The 16,478-nt window shown below is 40.5% G+C and overlaps 1 protein-coding gene across 1 annotated transcript; it reads left to right on the top strand.

Annotated features, from left to right (window-relative positions):
* The first annotated feature begins 541 nt into the window (after window positions 1-541).
* On the top strand, window positions 542-15,612 carry LOC109952624 (apolipoprotein B-100-like). The gene is made up of 25 exons (XM_020587799.1): window positions 542-596; window positions 1,174-1,286; window positions 1,387-1,532; window positions 1,671-1,818; window positions 2,236-2,391; window positions 2,680-2,804; window positions 2,956-3,047; window positions 3,131-3,581; window positions 3,687-3,801; window positions 3,891-4,037; window positions 4,148-4,359; window positions 4,506-4,725; window positions 4,917-5,087; window positions 5,183-5,386; window positions 5,501-5,668; window positions 5,941-6,146; window positions 6,401-6,562; window positions 7,613-7,743; window positions 7,870-8,071; window positions 8,234-8,406; window positions 8,516-8,691; window positions 8,778-8,893; window positions 9,054-9,427; window positions 9,525-14,209; window positions 14,317-15,612. The coding sequence occupies exons 1-25, from the start codon at window positions 542-544 to the stop codon at window positions 15,433-15,435; spliced, it is 9,867 nt and encodes a 3,288-aa protein (XP_020443455.1). The 3' UTR covers window positions 15,436-15,612.
* Window positions 15,613-16,478: the final 866 nt, after the last annotated feature.

The raw sequence follows: 16,478 nt of genomic DNA, 5'->3' as shown, positions 1-16,478 counted from the left end.
TAAAAAGTCATAAAAGTCACCCTCTTACTTTGCTTATACTACCAAACTACTGTAGTTTGAACCCTTTAAGCGCTACAAAGAAGCATTCAGCATTAGAGACTGACGATATATTAGCTATTTTATGACTTTGATCTGATTGCAAAACTTTTTTTAGATAAAGATGTCTGTCTTTTTTTTAGATGAGAGACAGTAAAATATTCTGTTCTCCGTTGAAAATGACATCACCATCAGCATAATGTCACAATGAAACAACCCAAAATGATAAAACCAAGAGCTTCAGAAGTAATTAACCTTAAATCATACAGACCACCCACACCCAGTGCTGACAGTCTTAGTTTGTGAAGCGGTTTTTACCTTTGGCCTGCCACAAGGACTGCTCAGACTTTGGAACCAGAGCAACACATTTGCAAGTACTGGTAATCACACATTCTAAGACTGGAAAGCTATAAAAGCCAAAAGAGCAAAGCACAAGGATTAGTCTTCACTGAAAGAGGAGGACTCTCCTTACCTTAGGGCTTTCAGGAGCTTTACAAAGCCCATCATGGGGGGTGCAAAGCTCTGCCTTTTGCTGCTGCTGGGCACATACACACTAGCCCGTAAGTAATATGTTTTTATTTAGAAAGAAACAGAATCTGTATTGGTTTTATAGTTTACATGTAAATCTGTGAGAAAAAAAGGTTAGTGGACATTTATTGTTTAGTATTTAACAAAGTTATTAATTTACTTCAAGATGTTGCTATTTTGTATGTGACCACTTAATAACTAGAGTTATTAAGCATGTTTGGTACTTAGGTGTTAATTTTGTCATAATTGTGTTAGTTGTATTGCTATTCAAATAAAGGAGAGTTTTTAACACTTTGAGCACAAATATTAAAAAATACATGAATAATATTAATTTAACTATATTATGGCTTTTAAAATTGTTTTTCGTCATCTTTAATAGAGCAAGATGTTGAGGAGCAGTCTCCAGTTTGTTACTGTAAGTTTGTTTACTGTCACAATTATGTCCTTTTTTTATAAATTATTGTTTATGGCATTTATGAGATGCAATTTAAGTTGAAATATTTTACAAAAAAGTCACTATATATCTATTTAAAGAAATTAAAGATCTGTAAAGTCTGTAGTTTATTTTAGTGAAGAATGTAAAAATCTGGTGTTTTAAATCTTTTTTAGTGGCCAAAACATTCAAGAACTTCAGGCGATATGTGTATGACTATGAAACTGAGACCTTGAACGGTGTGAATGGAGCTACAGGCGATAAGAGCGGCCACAAAGTCTCCTGCAAAGTATGCATCACAGCCCTGATCAATACTGCAAACACAGAAGTCTTGTTACCCTGAATATAAAACAGTTGTACTCACAAAAAATGTTTGATCTGCTGCACAGGTTGAGGTTGATGTGCCCCAGACCTGTAGCTTCATCCTCCGCACAACAGAGTGCTCTCTGAGTGAGATTTCTAATGTGAACGAAGAGGGGGAACCAGTGTATTATACTGCTGCTGGAGCTGAAGCTTTCAGTGCTGCCATGGCCAAGTAAGCCACCTTTTAGAGGAAAGTTACATTAGTCACCTGTATTGTTTAGTCTTTAAACTGAGGACAGTAACCAAGGAAATAAAAGGAAAGGATGAGCTAAGTGGCAGGTTGTAAATGATGATCTGTCCATGTCACCAGGAACCCCTTGAAGATCACAGTTAATGGACAGCATCATGTCCATCTCTACCCAGAGGATGATGAGCCCATCAACATTCTGAACATCAAGAGGGGAATTGTCTCTGCTCTCATTGTGCCTGTAATAGAGGAACAGAGGAACAAAGAATTGGTAGCTCCCCTGCCTGTTTACTGCTTTTTTTAATGAGTACATAGTTACTAATCAATTGAGGCCACAGTCATCAAGCAGGGTTTGATTTTGTATCTGGAGAAGTCATGCAAAGATGAACAAGTTGCACAATGAGTAGATAAGCTGCCCAAGTCACAGGTGATAAATAACACGCCTGTAACATCATGTCCACAGAGTGACAATCTTCAGCAGCAGGTCAAAGTCCTAGATAAGTTTATCTTGTTAATGGCATCATCTGCTCTCATAATGGGGGACTATCTTTCAGATCCACTGATAATATTATCTACTGTTAATAAGACCAAAAAGCATGTTTACCACTCCAGCTGTTGCAACAGTGTTTTTGAATAGTCTCCCACTGTCTCAGTGGTGATGACCATCTGACCATCTCATTATTTTTAGCCTACTGCGCATGGGGTCTGCTCCACCGACTTCACTGTCAACACCAGAGAGGACATTGCTACTGATGTGACCATCAGCAGGGATCTTTCCAAATGCTACTTCTTCATTCCAGCGAGCAGGCTGAACACTAGTCCCCTGGCCCTCATCTCTGGCATGGTAACAACATAATGCTCTCATCGTCACAAACTAAGGCCAAAAATTAGATTGTGTATAGAATCTAAAAGCTCAAAGTATTAGGACTCACTTTTTGGTAGAAGCTGATTGTGGATATATACTGTATATTCAAAATCACATATTTACTGGAATCAAATTTTCACTGTATAAATAAAATGATGTATTACACATTTTACATAGTTACATTTTCAATTCTGCTATTTTTCCCAAGATGTTGGTCTTACTCATAACTTAATAAAACATTGATGAGGTCTTCTTGTCTACCATCAGAACAACCCTCTTTCCAAACTGATTAGTAGCATCCAGACCTGCAACTACAAGTTTGACAATCAGAAAAAGCACATGACCAGTGGAACCTGCACAGAGAAACACATCTTCCTGCCCTTCTCCAACCAGTAGGTTTTAAAAGACTTAAGTACCAGCAAAATAATAGAGTATTCACACCAATTATTTTAGACTCCCCTTGACAAATGTAAATCCATTTTAAAAATACATATTTTTTGATAGTTACTAATTTGTTAAATATGTCTTCTTTTATGCAAACAGGAATGAATATGGAATTTCTGCGATGGTGAAACAGACTGTGACTCTGAGGGAGACTGCCAGGATCAATGACAGAATCTTTGACCACGGTGAGTGTTTCAGTGTTTAGAATAGGTTTTAAAATACTAAAATTGGCTCAGTATATCAAATGTGTTAAAATTCCTTTCACTTTCTTCAGATGAGAAAAACCTCAGATACTTGCCCATGGATTTTGCTGATGACAAGTCCCCTGTGCAGAGCAAGGATGCTGCCTTAGCCACTATGAAGCAGCTGAACACTCTGTCACAGACCACTAAGGGTGAGGAGCGTGCCATCCTCTTCCAGAAACTGGTGTCTGAACTGCGTGACCTGAAGGCTGACATCCTGGGGTCTGCTGCTGTTGAGATGATGGACGTGTCCAGCTCTCTGACATGGCAAGCTCTTGTTCAGTGTGGTTCCCCAGAGTGCACAAGTGCCATGCTGAAGATTCTCAGGACCTTTGATGAAAGTGTTCTTGAGGTTGATGCTGCTGTCTATGCCCTGGCATTGCTGCCTGGCTCCTCCCGCCTCATGGTGAAGGACATGCTGGCAATGGCTCAGTACAAACAGAGCAAACCCATCATGTATGCCCTGAGCAATGCAGTCAGGAAGTAAGTAAATCCACTTTTTTTATTAGAAGAAAGTTCTCTTCAGTATTATAGCAGTGAGTGGCGGTTTCTGTTCAACTAATCACTAATGTCTGACTTTGTTACTAGACTGTATAAGGATGAGGGAGTCACCCCTGAGATCACTGCTGTATCTGAGTTTGTGGCATCTCTTCTGGGCACAGACTGTGCTGGGGAAAAAGAGCTGACCTTCCTGACACTGAGGGTAGGTAACCAGCTGTCCAGCTGTCTAATATGGGCTAATGTTTTATGGATGCTTTTTTTTTTTTCAACTTTCTGGGCTATTCCATCCAGGTTGTTGGAAACATGGGGGATGCATTGGAGGCTGCTGACCCTGCTATAAAGACCACCCTCCTGAAGTGCATGAGACAGCCTGCAACCACACTGCCTGTGCAGCTGGCTGGCATCCAGGCTTTCAGACGCATGTCTGTGACTGATGAGGCATGTTTACATCCCTGTCCAAAGATAAATAGTATCCCAATTTCCCAGTTATGTAGTGTAGAGTCTCTCTAAATACAGTGATAAATAAGTTACTGTGTTTTTCTATCCAGGTTCGCTCTAACCTTCAGAGGGTCAGCCAGTACTCTAAGGGTGCTGTACAAAAGCGCTTGGCAGCTTACCTGATTCTGATGAGGGACCCCCAGGACAGTGACATTGAGATGGTGAAGAAGATGCTCAAGCAGGAGCAGAATGAACAGATCAAAGCCTTTGTAACATCCCACATCTACAACATCATTTCCTCCACTGATTCAGAGACCCAGAAGTAAGAATGAAGCACCTTTCAACTGACAGCACAACTTAGGCCTTATTTCACAAACATAATGTGCTATTTCATAAAAATACTGTGCTTATTGTACACCTGAACAGCTTATATTCAGCTAATTGTTTTACAATAAATTTTTCCCTCAGGATCGGCATGAAAATAATGGATGCCCTGCACGACACTGATGTTACTACACACCACGACTACAGCACAAAGTCTCGCAACTACAAACTGGGTGTGGCACATGGGAGCATGCAGGCCAGCATGCAGGGAAACATTGTCTTTGATCCCAGTAGTCAGTTGCCCAGGGAGGTCTTGCTGGAAACTACTCTGAAAGCTTTTGGATTCAACATGGACATTTGGGAGGTATGTAATACCTACGATACTACTTACTGGAAAGAGTATCAAAACTATATTTATAGAGTCTTCTTATTATCAATTTTTGCTATATTCGACTCCCAGTCTGGCACTAAAATGAAAGCTAAATAGGAGTATTTGGCCCAGATCCAGACTTTCACACACTAAATCCGTTGTTTATAATCTAATTTTGCTGGTAGATTGGCATGGAAGGAAAAGGCTTTGAGCCAACCATTGATGCATTGTTTGGAGAGAATGGGTTTTTCCCCGACACTTTGTCCAAGTCTCTGTACTGGGTTGATGACAAGATGCCACCAGCGATCAAAGAATTTCTGGAGAATTGGATTATTGCCATGAAACCGGAAAGACAGGTATGTAATTATTTGTGTCAAATGATCTTAGTCTAGGTTATTTTATCATCTCCACTGCTACCACCCTAACTAATACAATGGAACTCCTTCCCAAGGTTCCCAAAAATCTTGTGAAAGAAATTACGAACAATTTCAACAAACTGGTAAAAGCTCTGCAGAGTCAAGAGTCCCCAGAGGCCATGGCCTACCTGAGGATCATGGGAGATGAGCTTGGCTACATCAAGGGCAATGAACTGAAGTCTATTGCTGATAACGCAATGAAGTATGCAGAGATTTTAATGAAGATGATTCCTACCAAGGTACTGTTCTGTACTCCTGTGATCCATTTTATATAAGGCCTGTTCAACAAATTATAACAGTTTCTTTCTCACATCAAATTGGCATTCATATTGACTGTTGCTCCTTTTTATCAGGTCATAGCTAAACTGATTTCCAGCACAGACAATGAGATTTTTGCCCACTACATCTTCATGGACAACAGATTCATCATGCCAACAGCATCTGGCTTGCCTCTGAAATTTGCTCTGTCGGGTACCTTCACTGCTGGTGCAAAGGGAGGCCTTCACATTTCACCAAACATGGTACATTTTCCATTTTTTGTCCTCAATCTGTCCTTCCTGCTCCTATAAAAAACTAGTGGTAGGTTTAGAAATCAGCTGTTTTTGTTTTAATTAGTTACTTCCTGTCAAGTATCTTGTGTGTTTGTAAAATGTGTGATAATAAGAACAATGGTAATTAAATTCTAGTTGTAGAAGTACACTAATTATTGTTGTAGCAGCAGTGATCATTTGATATTTTTAATTTTTGGAATCTTTTTTGCAATCAATTTCATGTGATATGCTTTTGTTTACAGAACGAGCTGCTGTTCATGCCTTCAGTAGGAGTTGCATTTGTGACTCAGATGGGAATCCATATCCCTGAATTTGTTGTGTCCACTGTTGAGATGCATACCAACATATACCATGAGAGCGCACTCAATGCCAAGATCACCATGGAGCAGAACCAGATCAAGCTTTCCATCCCCACCCCGCAGGGCACCACAAAGCTCCTGAGAATAAGGTAACAAATAACATCAAATGCACTCATGTATTATATTCAAAGAGTAAATGTTTTATTTGGTTGTGTTGCTTCATCTTTTGTGGACCTGCTATTGACTACAAGCAGGTGATCTTAAAACTTTGAAGAAAAATTTTTCTGTAACAAGATACATCATCAGTATAGAACAAAGCCATTAGCATTGGTGCTTCAACATGTGGAACTGACAAAGTTATTAGATGACAGGAGCTAATTTTGATGTGCTTTATCTGAAACAGCAATGAAGTACTGATTGTGGGTGCTGGGACGGCTACAACAATCCCACACACACAGGCCAAAACTGACTGCCGCCATCTTTTCTATGGAGTCAGTTACTGCTTCGAAACAGATCATCGTGATACCAGTGGCAACACTGCTGCTCCTCTGAATGGCAAGAATGTGTAAGTCATTTTTTGAAGCATGTATGATTATTTTGTCAAGGTAGCATACCTGACTGCAACATATTATATTATTATCATTCTAAGTCACAAAAATTAAGTGGAGTCTTGCCAATGTGATAGGACACTTTTTTTTTTTTTTTTAGATAATATTAATTTAAATGGAGGTAGTGGCAAGGTTCTGTTGAAAAGTACAAAAAAGTACTTAGGGTGGATAAAGGTATGAATAGCCAAAAGAGCACCACCTTTATTCATGTCACTTTTCTTTATTAAATAATACATTATGTATGATAACAGGGCGAGAATAGAAAAGTGGGAAGATGTTAGAAAATTGGAAATGGTGTTGTAATTAGATTTGTATGCATACATATACTGATAAGCCATTCAAGGGCAAAGAATACTGTTCAGTCAAATTTTAGTACTATGTAAGAAGGGCCTTTGTATTTTTTGAGGTACACAATACAATATTATAGAAGATTTATATGAAAACTGTCAGGTTTAGCATGTAAGGACGCCAAATGGTGTTTGTGGTGGACTCAATTATAAAACCAGACAAACTGATGTAGAGAAAGGTTCTTTTATTTGTTGCAACCAGACAACCAATACACAGTCCAGGATAACAATCAGGTCGATAAGACAGTCCAGGGTCAGTGTCGGTAAACAGGTATAGCCAGGAGATCCAAACTCGAGACGTCAAGGGGAATAAATCAGAAGGTCGGTACACTGCAGGCAATCAGAAGCTGGGAGGGCATAGGCAAAACACGGTGGTCAAAAACAGTAATCCAAGGTCAGAAACAGAGAGTCAGGCAAGGTATAAATGCTGGAGAGTCAGAGCTGGAGTCTAGAACAATCTGGCAGCATCCTTGTGGGAGGACGCTGCCTAAATAGAGGTGTAAACAGGTGTAAACTATTGCGAATGATGAAGAAAGTACAGTAAAAAGACCGAAACTGTGGTGAAACAAAACAGGAAGTAATGTCAAAATAAAAGCCAGACAGGAAGCAGCGGAACTGATTCATGACAAACTCATCAGGGCGTTATTCTTTTGGCCCTAGGTTTACTGTAATCACCGAGCCTAACAAAGATGTCCATGAGTACACCGCCACTATTGCCTATAACCTCCTCAGTGAAGGGAAGGACAGCCGCCACAAGGTTGATTCTTTGAAGATGACCCTGAGAGCTGAAGGTATAAATATCATATTTGGAATAAAAATATATCCATCTGTTTTTCTATATCAGTCTTCATTTTTCATTTTTTAGGTTTACATATGTTAGTAATCAAATTCTACTTTTTCTAACTCTATGGCTTTAGGTGATCAACCTCGTGAAGCTTCAGCCACCATGAAGTACAACAGGAACAGAAATGTCTTCACAACCCAAATCCAGATACCTGACTTTGATGTTGAAGTTGGTGCTAAGATTGGCATTACGGACAGCAGTTCCAAAGGCAAATCCATTACCCTTGAAATCTCAAACAAGAATGTGCCCCAGCTCTCTCTGACTGGTCGTGCCAAGTGAGTAAAACCAATCCTTGCTTAAATACTTTGTCAAAAAATAATCAATCTTACCTAAAGCTTTAGTCATTCTCATATTCTGCAGTCCTTCAGTCCTTATGCAAATGTTTGATATACAGGCTAGACTGTGTTTTTTCCCCCTTTTTTTGAAATTTATCACAGGCTTCAGGCAATGAATGATGGCATGCTGCAGGTTCAGCTTTTAGTCCCTTCTCTCAAAACTGATGCTGCCATCACTGCTACCATGAGCAAAGCTGACGGACTCACCATGGAGGTCAGAAGTGATGTCAAGCTCCCAGGGACCTCTTCTAGTCAGGCAGTCATATTCAATTATGGTATGTCCCTTTAAAAAATAATGCTAGTAGATTAGGCTTGATAATTTCAGGCATTTGTCCAACACTGTCTCAAACATAAAAGTAAAATCTTAAATGCTTTGTATCTCAGGCGAGGACCAGGCTGAGGTTCAACTGATTTCCAGCATGAGTGCTATTACTGAAATCCTGGTGCCTTGCACTAAAGGCCTCCAGTCCTGGCTCAAGAAATCTGTAGAGGATGTCATGGATCAGAGGGTTGTCAAGACTGACATGAAACTGCATCATATCTTCAACAAAGCAGTTGAGGTGAAAAGAAAATTTGTGTAAGAACTTGACTTGAGTTCTAGTTTTTCCAGTCTGAAGCATGACAAATGTGGTGCTTTTTTTATCAGGCTAGCAATATCTGGATGAACAAGATCACAACTGATGTTCCATATGTGGAGACTCTGAAGAACAGTATAGGAAATGTGGAAATGCCCTCCATGCCTGAAAATCTGTTCATGAACCTGTAAGTGTAACACATATTCAGTAAACCAAATTAGGATTTACTGATTTAAGAAATTGCAACTTTATGCTGATTACATCATAAATAAGTGCAGTAGTATTTATTCTCCAGTAAAATGTCTATACCAACTTTAACAAATGTTCTGTCTTCACTTTTTCCTCAGTACAAGTACATTCAGATACCAGTTCAACCAAGACCATTTGACCATCAGAATCCCCCTACCTCTTGGAGGCAGATCATCTGCAGAGCTAGGGATATCTCCAAAGGTCACCTCCCCACGCATCTCTATGCCTCAGGTGGGAATGGACTTTGATCCACAGGAGATTCAGATCCCCACCTTTACCATCCCTTCTGAATATGATCTCACTCTGCCTCTGATGGGAATGGTGGAAGTGTCTGCCAAGGTCAACAGTAACTATTATAACTGGGAGGGAATGCTATCTGCTGGCAACAATACTGAACTGTCTCCTAGCTACCAAGCAACCTTCAATGTAATGGCTGACAGCCCAGTCAAACTCCTGTCCTTCTCAGCTAAAGGTAATTTAATCTTTATTCTTTACAAATTATATATTTGTTGTTAACACAAAAGAAAGAAGATACTAATTAGTATTTTACTGATTTGTCTATTTTAAAGGAGCTACAAAACTCACAGACACAGCAGAGAAAACTATGAAATTCTCCATTGAGGGTTCCCTGAACCACATGCTCATGAGCACAAGTTTTGATCTCATGGAAAGCATTGCTGTCACAGATAATGTACTAACAACAGGAAGGTACAATTTCTATGCTGATGCCCCTATGGGTCTGGACACGTCTCTTACTATTACCACTCAGTCCACCCTAGACACAAACATGCTTTTTGGAGATGTCAATGCAGATGGAAGTGTTATTATTGGACCTATGGCTGCTACCACTACCTATCGCCACACCTTCTCTGTTGAGCGAGCAAAGAAAGAAGCAAGAGTGGAGAGTACCCTGAGAGTGGATTCTAAGGCCATGAAGGCTGTGAACAAGATGAAGGCATCATATGCGAATGACGAACTTCTGATCAAATCTAACACCAACATGAACATTGACCTCATCGAGCACAACACCGAAATGAGTCTTAGCTACAAGAATGCCAAGCTTATTGCCCAGTCTGACTCTGTGACCAAAGCTAATGAGAGAATGCTTCGTAACCAGATGGAGTTCTCTGCCTTTGGAGGACATGCCAGCCTCAAGATAGAGAATCAAGCAGGTGATACAGTGAACCGTGTCTACACTTTGCTCACTGGGTCCATGAACCCCTCTGGCTTTGAGATCAATACTGATGCTTCTATGAACATCTTTTCAAGCATTGCCTCTCACAAGGCAACCTTAGGTCTGAACATGAATGGCCTGACTACCAGCTGTACAACAACTGCTCAGTACAGCCCAATGACCTTTCAGAATATTTTCCTTGGTGGAGTTGACACCTCTGGTGCCACCATGTCTCTCACAACCAAGGCAGCCATTAAGGAGAACAAAGCTGATCTCAAAGTTGAGGGTAAAATTTTAAGCACAGAAGTCTATCTCAATGGCATGTTTGAGGGAAACCTCTTTGACATCAATGCCAGGAACAGAGTGAACCTCAGAATGAATGAAAATGGCTTGACAGCCTCCAATGACATGGTTGGATCTTTCAATGAAATTAGGACTGAAAATACCCATTCACTGTCTCTTACACTGAGATCATTTACCCTCCACTCTAAGACTGACAATGTTCTTGACAAGAGGAACTCTTACATGCATGACATTACAGTTAACATGGAGCATTTTACCGCCTCCGTTATTGTAAAAAATGACCTGAAAATCATGGAGATAAACTTTTTGAATGAAGCCCAGTTCAAGGCACAGCCCTACAACATGGACCTGACTGGAATGATGAAGGGAGTTTTCTCACAGGAAGAGCTCAAGCACACCTATGAAATCAAGTTTATTGACATGGCCCTATTCGCAAAGTTGAAAACCAATGGTAAACTCCTCGGATCTCAGATGACACATACCACTGATGTGGAGGTTGCAGGTCTGACTATGAAGTACAACAACGTGGCTAAGTTCAACTCACCATCACTTCGTCTGGACAGCACAGTCAAAACTGCTGCAGCCCCCTTCACTCTGAACATTGATGCCATATTCAATGCAGATGGTGCAGTACATCTCTATGGACAGCAGAGTGGTGAAGTATATAGCAAATTCCTCCTGAAAGCAGAACCCCTGCTGTTCACTCATTCATTTGAGTACAGAGCTTCCACCAGTCATGAACTGGAAAGCAGACCCACTATCAAGACCAGTATGGAGAACAAGTTCAACAGCATGGTGAGCCTACAAGAACAAAGTGTCATGCTGAAGCTAACATCCAAAGTAAATGAGCACAGGTTTGATCAAGAAATGAGTGCCTATAACAATGCAGAGAGAATTGGTATTGAGATGACAGGAGCAGTCTCAACCCCCCTCTTCAGTGAGGCCAGTCAAGATTATGCCATCTCTGGGTTTGTAAAATATGACAAGAACAGTGACAGCCACTTCATCCAAATCCCATTCATTGAGCATCTGCCTGCAGTCATTGAAAATGTGAAGACCACAATGATGAAGCTGTTGGATCACAGTATTGAGATGCTGAAAGACATCAACAACAAATATGAGATTAGTACTGTAGTTCAGAACAAAGTGTCAAAACTGAAAGAGTTCATTGACAACTTTGACTTTGGCCTCTTTGTCGAAAACCTGAGAAAGTTTATCAATTCAGTAGAGGATTTCATTACCAAATTGACAGGCGACTTCCCAACTGACAAAATCATACATTTCCTAAAATCCATCAAGGACACTGTCATGGATTGGATCAATAAGCATAACATTCCTAAAAAATTCAGCGCAATTTATGCCAAAATAGAAGAGATCCTCTCCAGTTATGAGGTTGAGAAGATGATTGGTGTCATCATGGATGAGATTGTTAAAATCATGAAGCAGTATCAGGTGAGGGAAAAGATCCAGTCTGCATTTGGTGCTCTCAAGTCAATTGACATCAAGCCTGTGCTCAAAAAGGCTATAGTGCCTCTTCAGAAGCTTGTGAATGAACTATATTCCTTTGACTTCAAACAGCTGATTGATGACATGAGTGACTATTTCATTGGAATGATCCAGAAAATAAAATCCTTTGATTATGATGCATTCACTATGGAGCTAAAAGAGAAAATGGCAGATGTGAGCAAGATTCCCTGCTTTGGAAAACTCTATGGAGAGTTCAGAGTTACCTCACCACATTACACACTCAGAACCACTGCTAACCTGGAGAACACCACAGCTACATCAGTCACACCAGAGTTCAAAATAAATCTTAACTCAAAGGCTAAATCTACTTTAGAAGTCCTTGACTTCATGTTGGATGCCAGTGCACATTTTGCTATGCCCGAGATGAATAGTCTTACTATCTCTGAGAACATTAACGTTGATCAATCTTGTTTTACACTTGACCACAAAGGAACAATGACTCTCTATGAAGTGTCGGTTCAAGCTTCTTCTGCAACTACTGCAAAGGTAACAACAAAGCGCTATGTAGCAGAGCTTGTCAATAACGCAGCCTTTACCATGGACAATAGAGTTTCTGCCACTATAGAAACTGGCTACAAACATGACCTCAACATGCCATCCCTCAACATCTTCAGTGAAACATCAATGAATCAAAAAACTGTTTTCCTGCTTGAGTCTGGCACTGTCCATCTGACCTTTAACAATCTGGCCAATGAAATATATGCAATTCAGGATTTCTCAGATGCAATAAACCACAAGAGTGACATGGAAGTGGTCATGGATCTTCACACAGCCAAAGTAACTTTCACTGGAAAAACAGGCCAAAAACACTTCAAAATGAATCAAAATGTGGTTGCTGAGGTGTGCATCTTCCGCCACTTAATTGTCAATACCAAAGTTGAGACAGAAACACCTTTCTTAAAGAACAGCGTTGCAGAGGTCAAGTTCCAGGCTAAGGCTGAAGACATGAAAATTGATTTGACTGCATCTCACACTGTGGAGCTGGTTGGACCAGTTGGGGGAACTCTTTCAAGCTCTGTCCTTGCTTTGATCACACCTAACGAGCTTATGTTTGACACCAAGAACAAGGGAAATACCAAGGTTTCCCTTCCATTCAAGCTGTTTGGAAAGATGGATCTCCAGAATGACATTGCGCTTACCCTTAACTCCAAAATTCAGCAAGCTAGCTGGATAGGCCTGGCAAGATTCAACCAGTACAAATACGCCCATTACTTCATCATGGATAATGGCGAGAGAGAAATTAACATATTTTCCCAAATTAATGGAGAAGCTAATCTTGATGTACTGAAGGAACCTATCACCATTCCTGAAATAGCTCTGCCATTAATTCGTATGCAAACACCAAGAGTGCAAGACTTCTCACTGTGGGAGGATACTGGCCTGAGCTACCTCCTAACCACAACTCAGCAGACATTTGACATGAGCTCCAAGCTGAAGTACACAAAGAACCCTGAGGTGACAACCATTGGCATTGATGTGGATCCAGTCATCAGTGTCATTAATACCAATATCAAGAATCTGTACAATAAAGTGGATAGGGTCGGAGCCATTTTTGCTACATCTTATGACAAAGCAAAGGCAGAGTATGAAAAATATAGCATCAAGTTGCCCAAAACCATTACAGTGCCTGCTTACAAAGTTCCAGTGATGAATGTTGAGATGTCTACCTTCACAGTTCCCCTGCCTGATGTCAGTCTCGCCGCAATGCCTGCTCTTCATGTTCCGTCTGCCCTCAGCACCCTGACTCTTCCAAAAATCACTCTGCCCAAAATGGGGACAATTACAGTCCCACGAATGGGTGACCTAATCTATGAGTTCTCCATGAAAACAGCAATGATTACACTCAAAACTAATGCTAGCATTCTCACCCAGGACAGCATTATAATCAAACTAGATGCTTCTTCATCCTCTGAATTTGAGATTCTGACTGGAAAGATTGAGGGCAAAACCAATGTGGACACAGTTGGTGGATTCAAAATGGCCTCTGTCCTGTCTATGAAGCATTCAATGGCAGAGGGAAACCATGACAGCACCATCATCATAAATTCTGAAAATGTGGATACCTCCATCACCAATTCAGCAAAGGTCAATCTACCTGACTTGGCAGTGGAAATCCACCAGGAGTTTACCGGAAATTCAGAGACAGGCCTTGTTGCTTCTATGTCCACTCCATCTGCGGGACTCATTGCAGTTCAGATGCAGACTAAGCACCCAGCACAAGTGAAAGCAAGGGTCTATGGTCGCTACCCGGTAGGTAAACTTTTTGTTATTGATTTGGCTTTTAGTTACCCAAGACTGTGACTTCAGTGCAAATGGTGTATTCATATTTTATTTTTGTTTGTTTGTTTGTTACACAGTCTCAGCCAAATACAGACATTAATATATTGGGTCTGAAGATGTCTTTGGTGAACTCTGAGAAGCTGAACATTCAGACAACCTGGAACATGGAGATACCATATGAGGTGCTGTTGGGACTGAAGAAACAGGTACCCACTGTCATAGAAAATGTGTCTGATTGTGCTGGCAGGACCTATGACAAAATCCACAAACATGCCAGCTACCTCTGGGATTCTATTGAACGGGCTGGAAAGCAAGGTAAAGTGATGTTCAAGAGGGCAGTTGACAACTTTGCAACAGTTAATCCATCTAAGCTTATGACAGCTGTCACAGAAAAGACCATTGTGATCCTCAAAGAATACCAAAAGAAAGTCGAAATTGTTCTTAATGCTATTGTAAAATTCTTGAAAGAGACCACGTTCCAGGTCCCTGGGTATGAAGATAGGCTGTCTGGGCTTGAGATCTACCAGAAATGCAATGCTTTTGTTGTCAATGTATTTGAGGAGGCTGTTCACAAGATTTCAGAGTACTATGCTTTCATGTTTACTGCAGTCCTTGATAATTTCCAAGGCATTAAATTCACCCTTCCTGGCTCCAATCACATTGTCAATGGAAAAGAAATTCTTGATGACTTGTTTTTAGCTCTGAGGAAAATGCAGGACCAAGTGATTGTCACTGTGAGGAAAGTGGGAAAGATCCAGCTGGAAGACATCATTAAGAAATTCTCAGTATTTATGCAGTTTATCATTGAACAAAGTGAAAGGTTTCTCCAAACCCTAAAATCTCAGAATGTAGAGAAGTTCTCCAACTTTGTGACTGATGTGTACAATGATGTTATTAACTCTCCTGTCCTGGTTGATATTTCCAAGCAGTTGTCAGAGGCCTACAGAATTGTTATGGAATATTTAAAAGCTGTGACAGCTAAAATTCAAAATATTTTGGCTGACATGTCTAGTGAACAGCTTGAAGTTTACATCCAGTCCTGGATTGACTCACTGGTGAAATATGTTAATACCTTCCACACGAATGCCATTAAAACACTTAAGGAAAAAAGCAAAAATGTTGAACCCTATGTGAAAGTAAGTGACAGACAGATGGAGGTTGACATTCCTTTGCCATTTGTTGCCAAATTCAATTAACTGACCATGGATAAAATGTCAAAACTTGTCAGGAGCATTGCCAGAGCATTGCGACATGTAATGGACAATACTTACCCTATGTAAGTTAAAAGTTTATATTTGACCCGCATTTTTTGACGTGTGTAAGATGCTACGCTGACAGTATCTGTGCCTGTTGGCTTGACTTTATCATGCTAATTATGCAGTTAGCAACACAGAAATACGTGCTTTGTCTTCCACGCTGACAGTCCCTGTGCTGTGGATTACATTGTTTACGTTGGTTCTTTTTGTTCACCTGTCCGTTCTCATCCTCCTGCTATCCTGATTCCTGCCATTAGTGTGTATGTGTACCTGTTCGTCCTGGTCTCCTTAGTCATCACTGCCTTTCCTTTGTATGTATTATGGACCCTGTTATGTTGTGTTTATTCCATTAAACCTCCTTTTTTGTACTAGCACCTGGATCAGCCATCTTGAGTCCAACCCCAGTTCTCCCTCACCCTCCGGGTGAGGGGGACTAAACCATAACAATACTGTATAATATCATGTTTGTATTGCCTGTATCCATTGTGTCACCATCAAGACAATAGTGAATATGTACTACCAAAAAATACAACACTGCATGCTAACAACTGTTTTCTGTACCCAAGATACTTGTCTCTCTCCTGTTTAACATTAGACTCCTAGTTGTTGTAATCCTACCATGCTTACTTTGTGCCTTGTACTATTTAAAAGAAAATATGCAGGCTTCAATAAAGACTGTTTGTACTGCATACATCTCTGTGCATTTCTTATGTTAACATATAGGTCTAAAACCTTAACTTCTTGGCATGCTTGTAAACAAAGAGGACACACTGTTAAGATTTTCATCAGAATGATAATTCCTCCAAGACTGTCTTATAAAGGAAGTCACTTTCGGCTTTTCATGTTTAGGGGTCGCCACAGTGAATCGTCACACTGACAACTTGCATGTTGACATTTGGCTGGATTTGGCCGGATGCCCTTCTTGACACAACCCTGATTTGAACCCACGGCGCAGCGGCGAGAGTGCTGCGCGTTAACCACTA

Source organism: Monopterus albus, unplaced genomic scaffold (assembly GCF_001952655.1).
Source record: "Monopterus albus unplaced genomic scaffold, M_albus_1.0 scaffold9.1, whole genome shotgun sequence".
NCBI lineage: Eukaryota > Metazoa > Chordata > Actinopteri > Synbranchiformes > Synbranchidae > Monopterus > Monopterus albus.
Note: the sequence above shows the minus strand (reverse complement) of the source record. Positions and strands in the feature narration are given on the sequence as shown.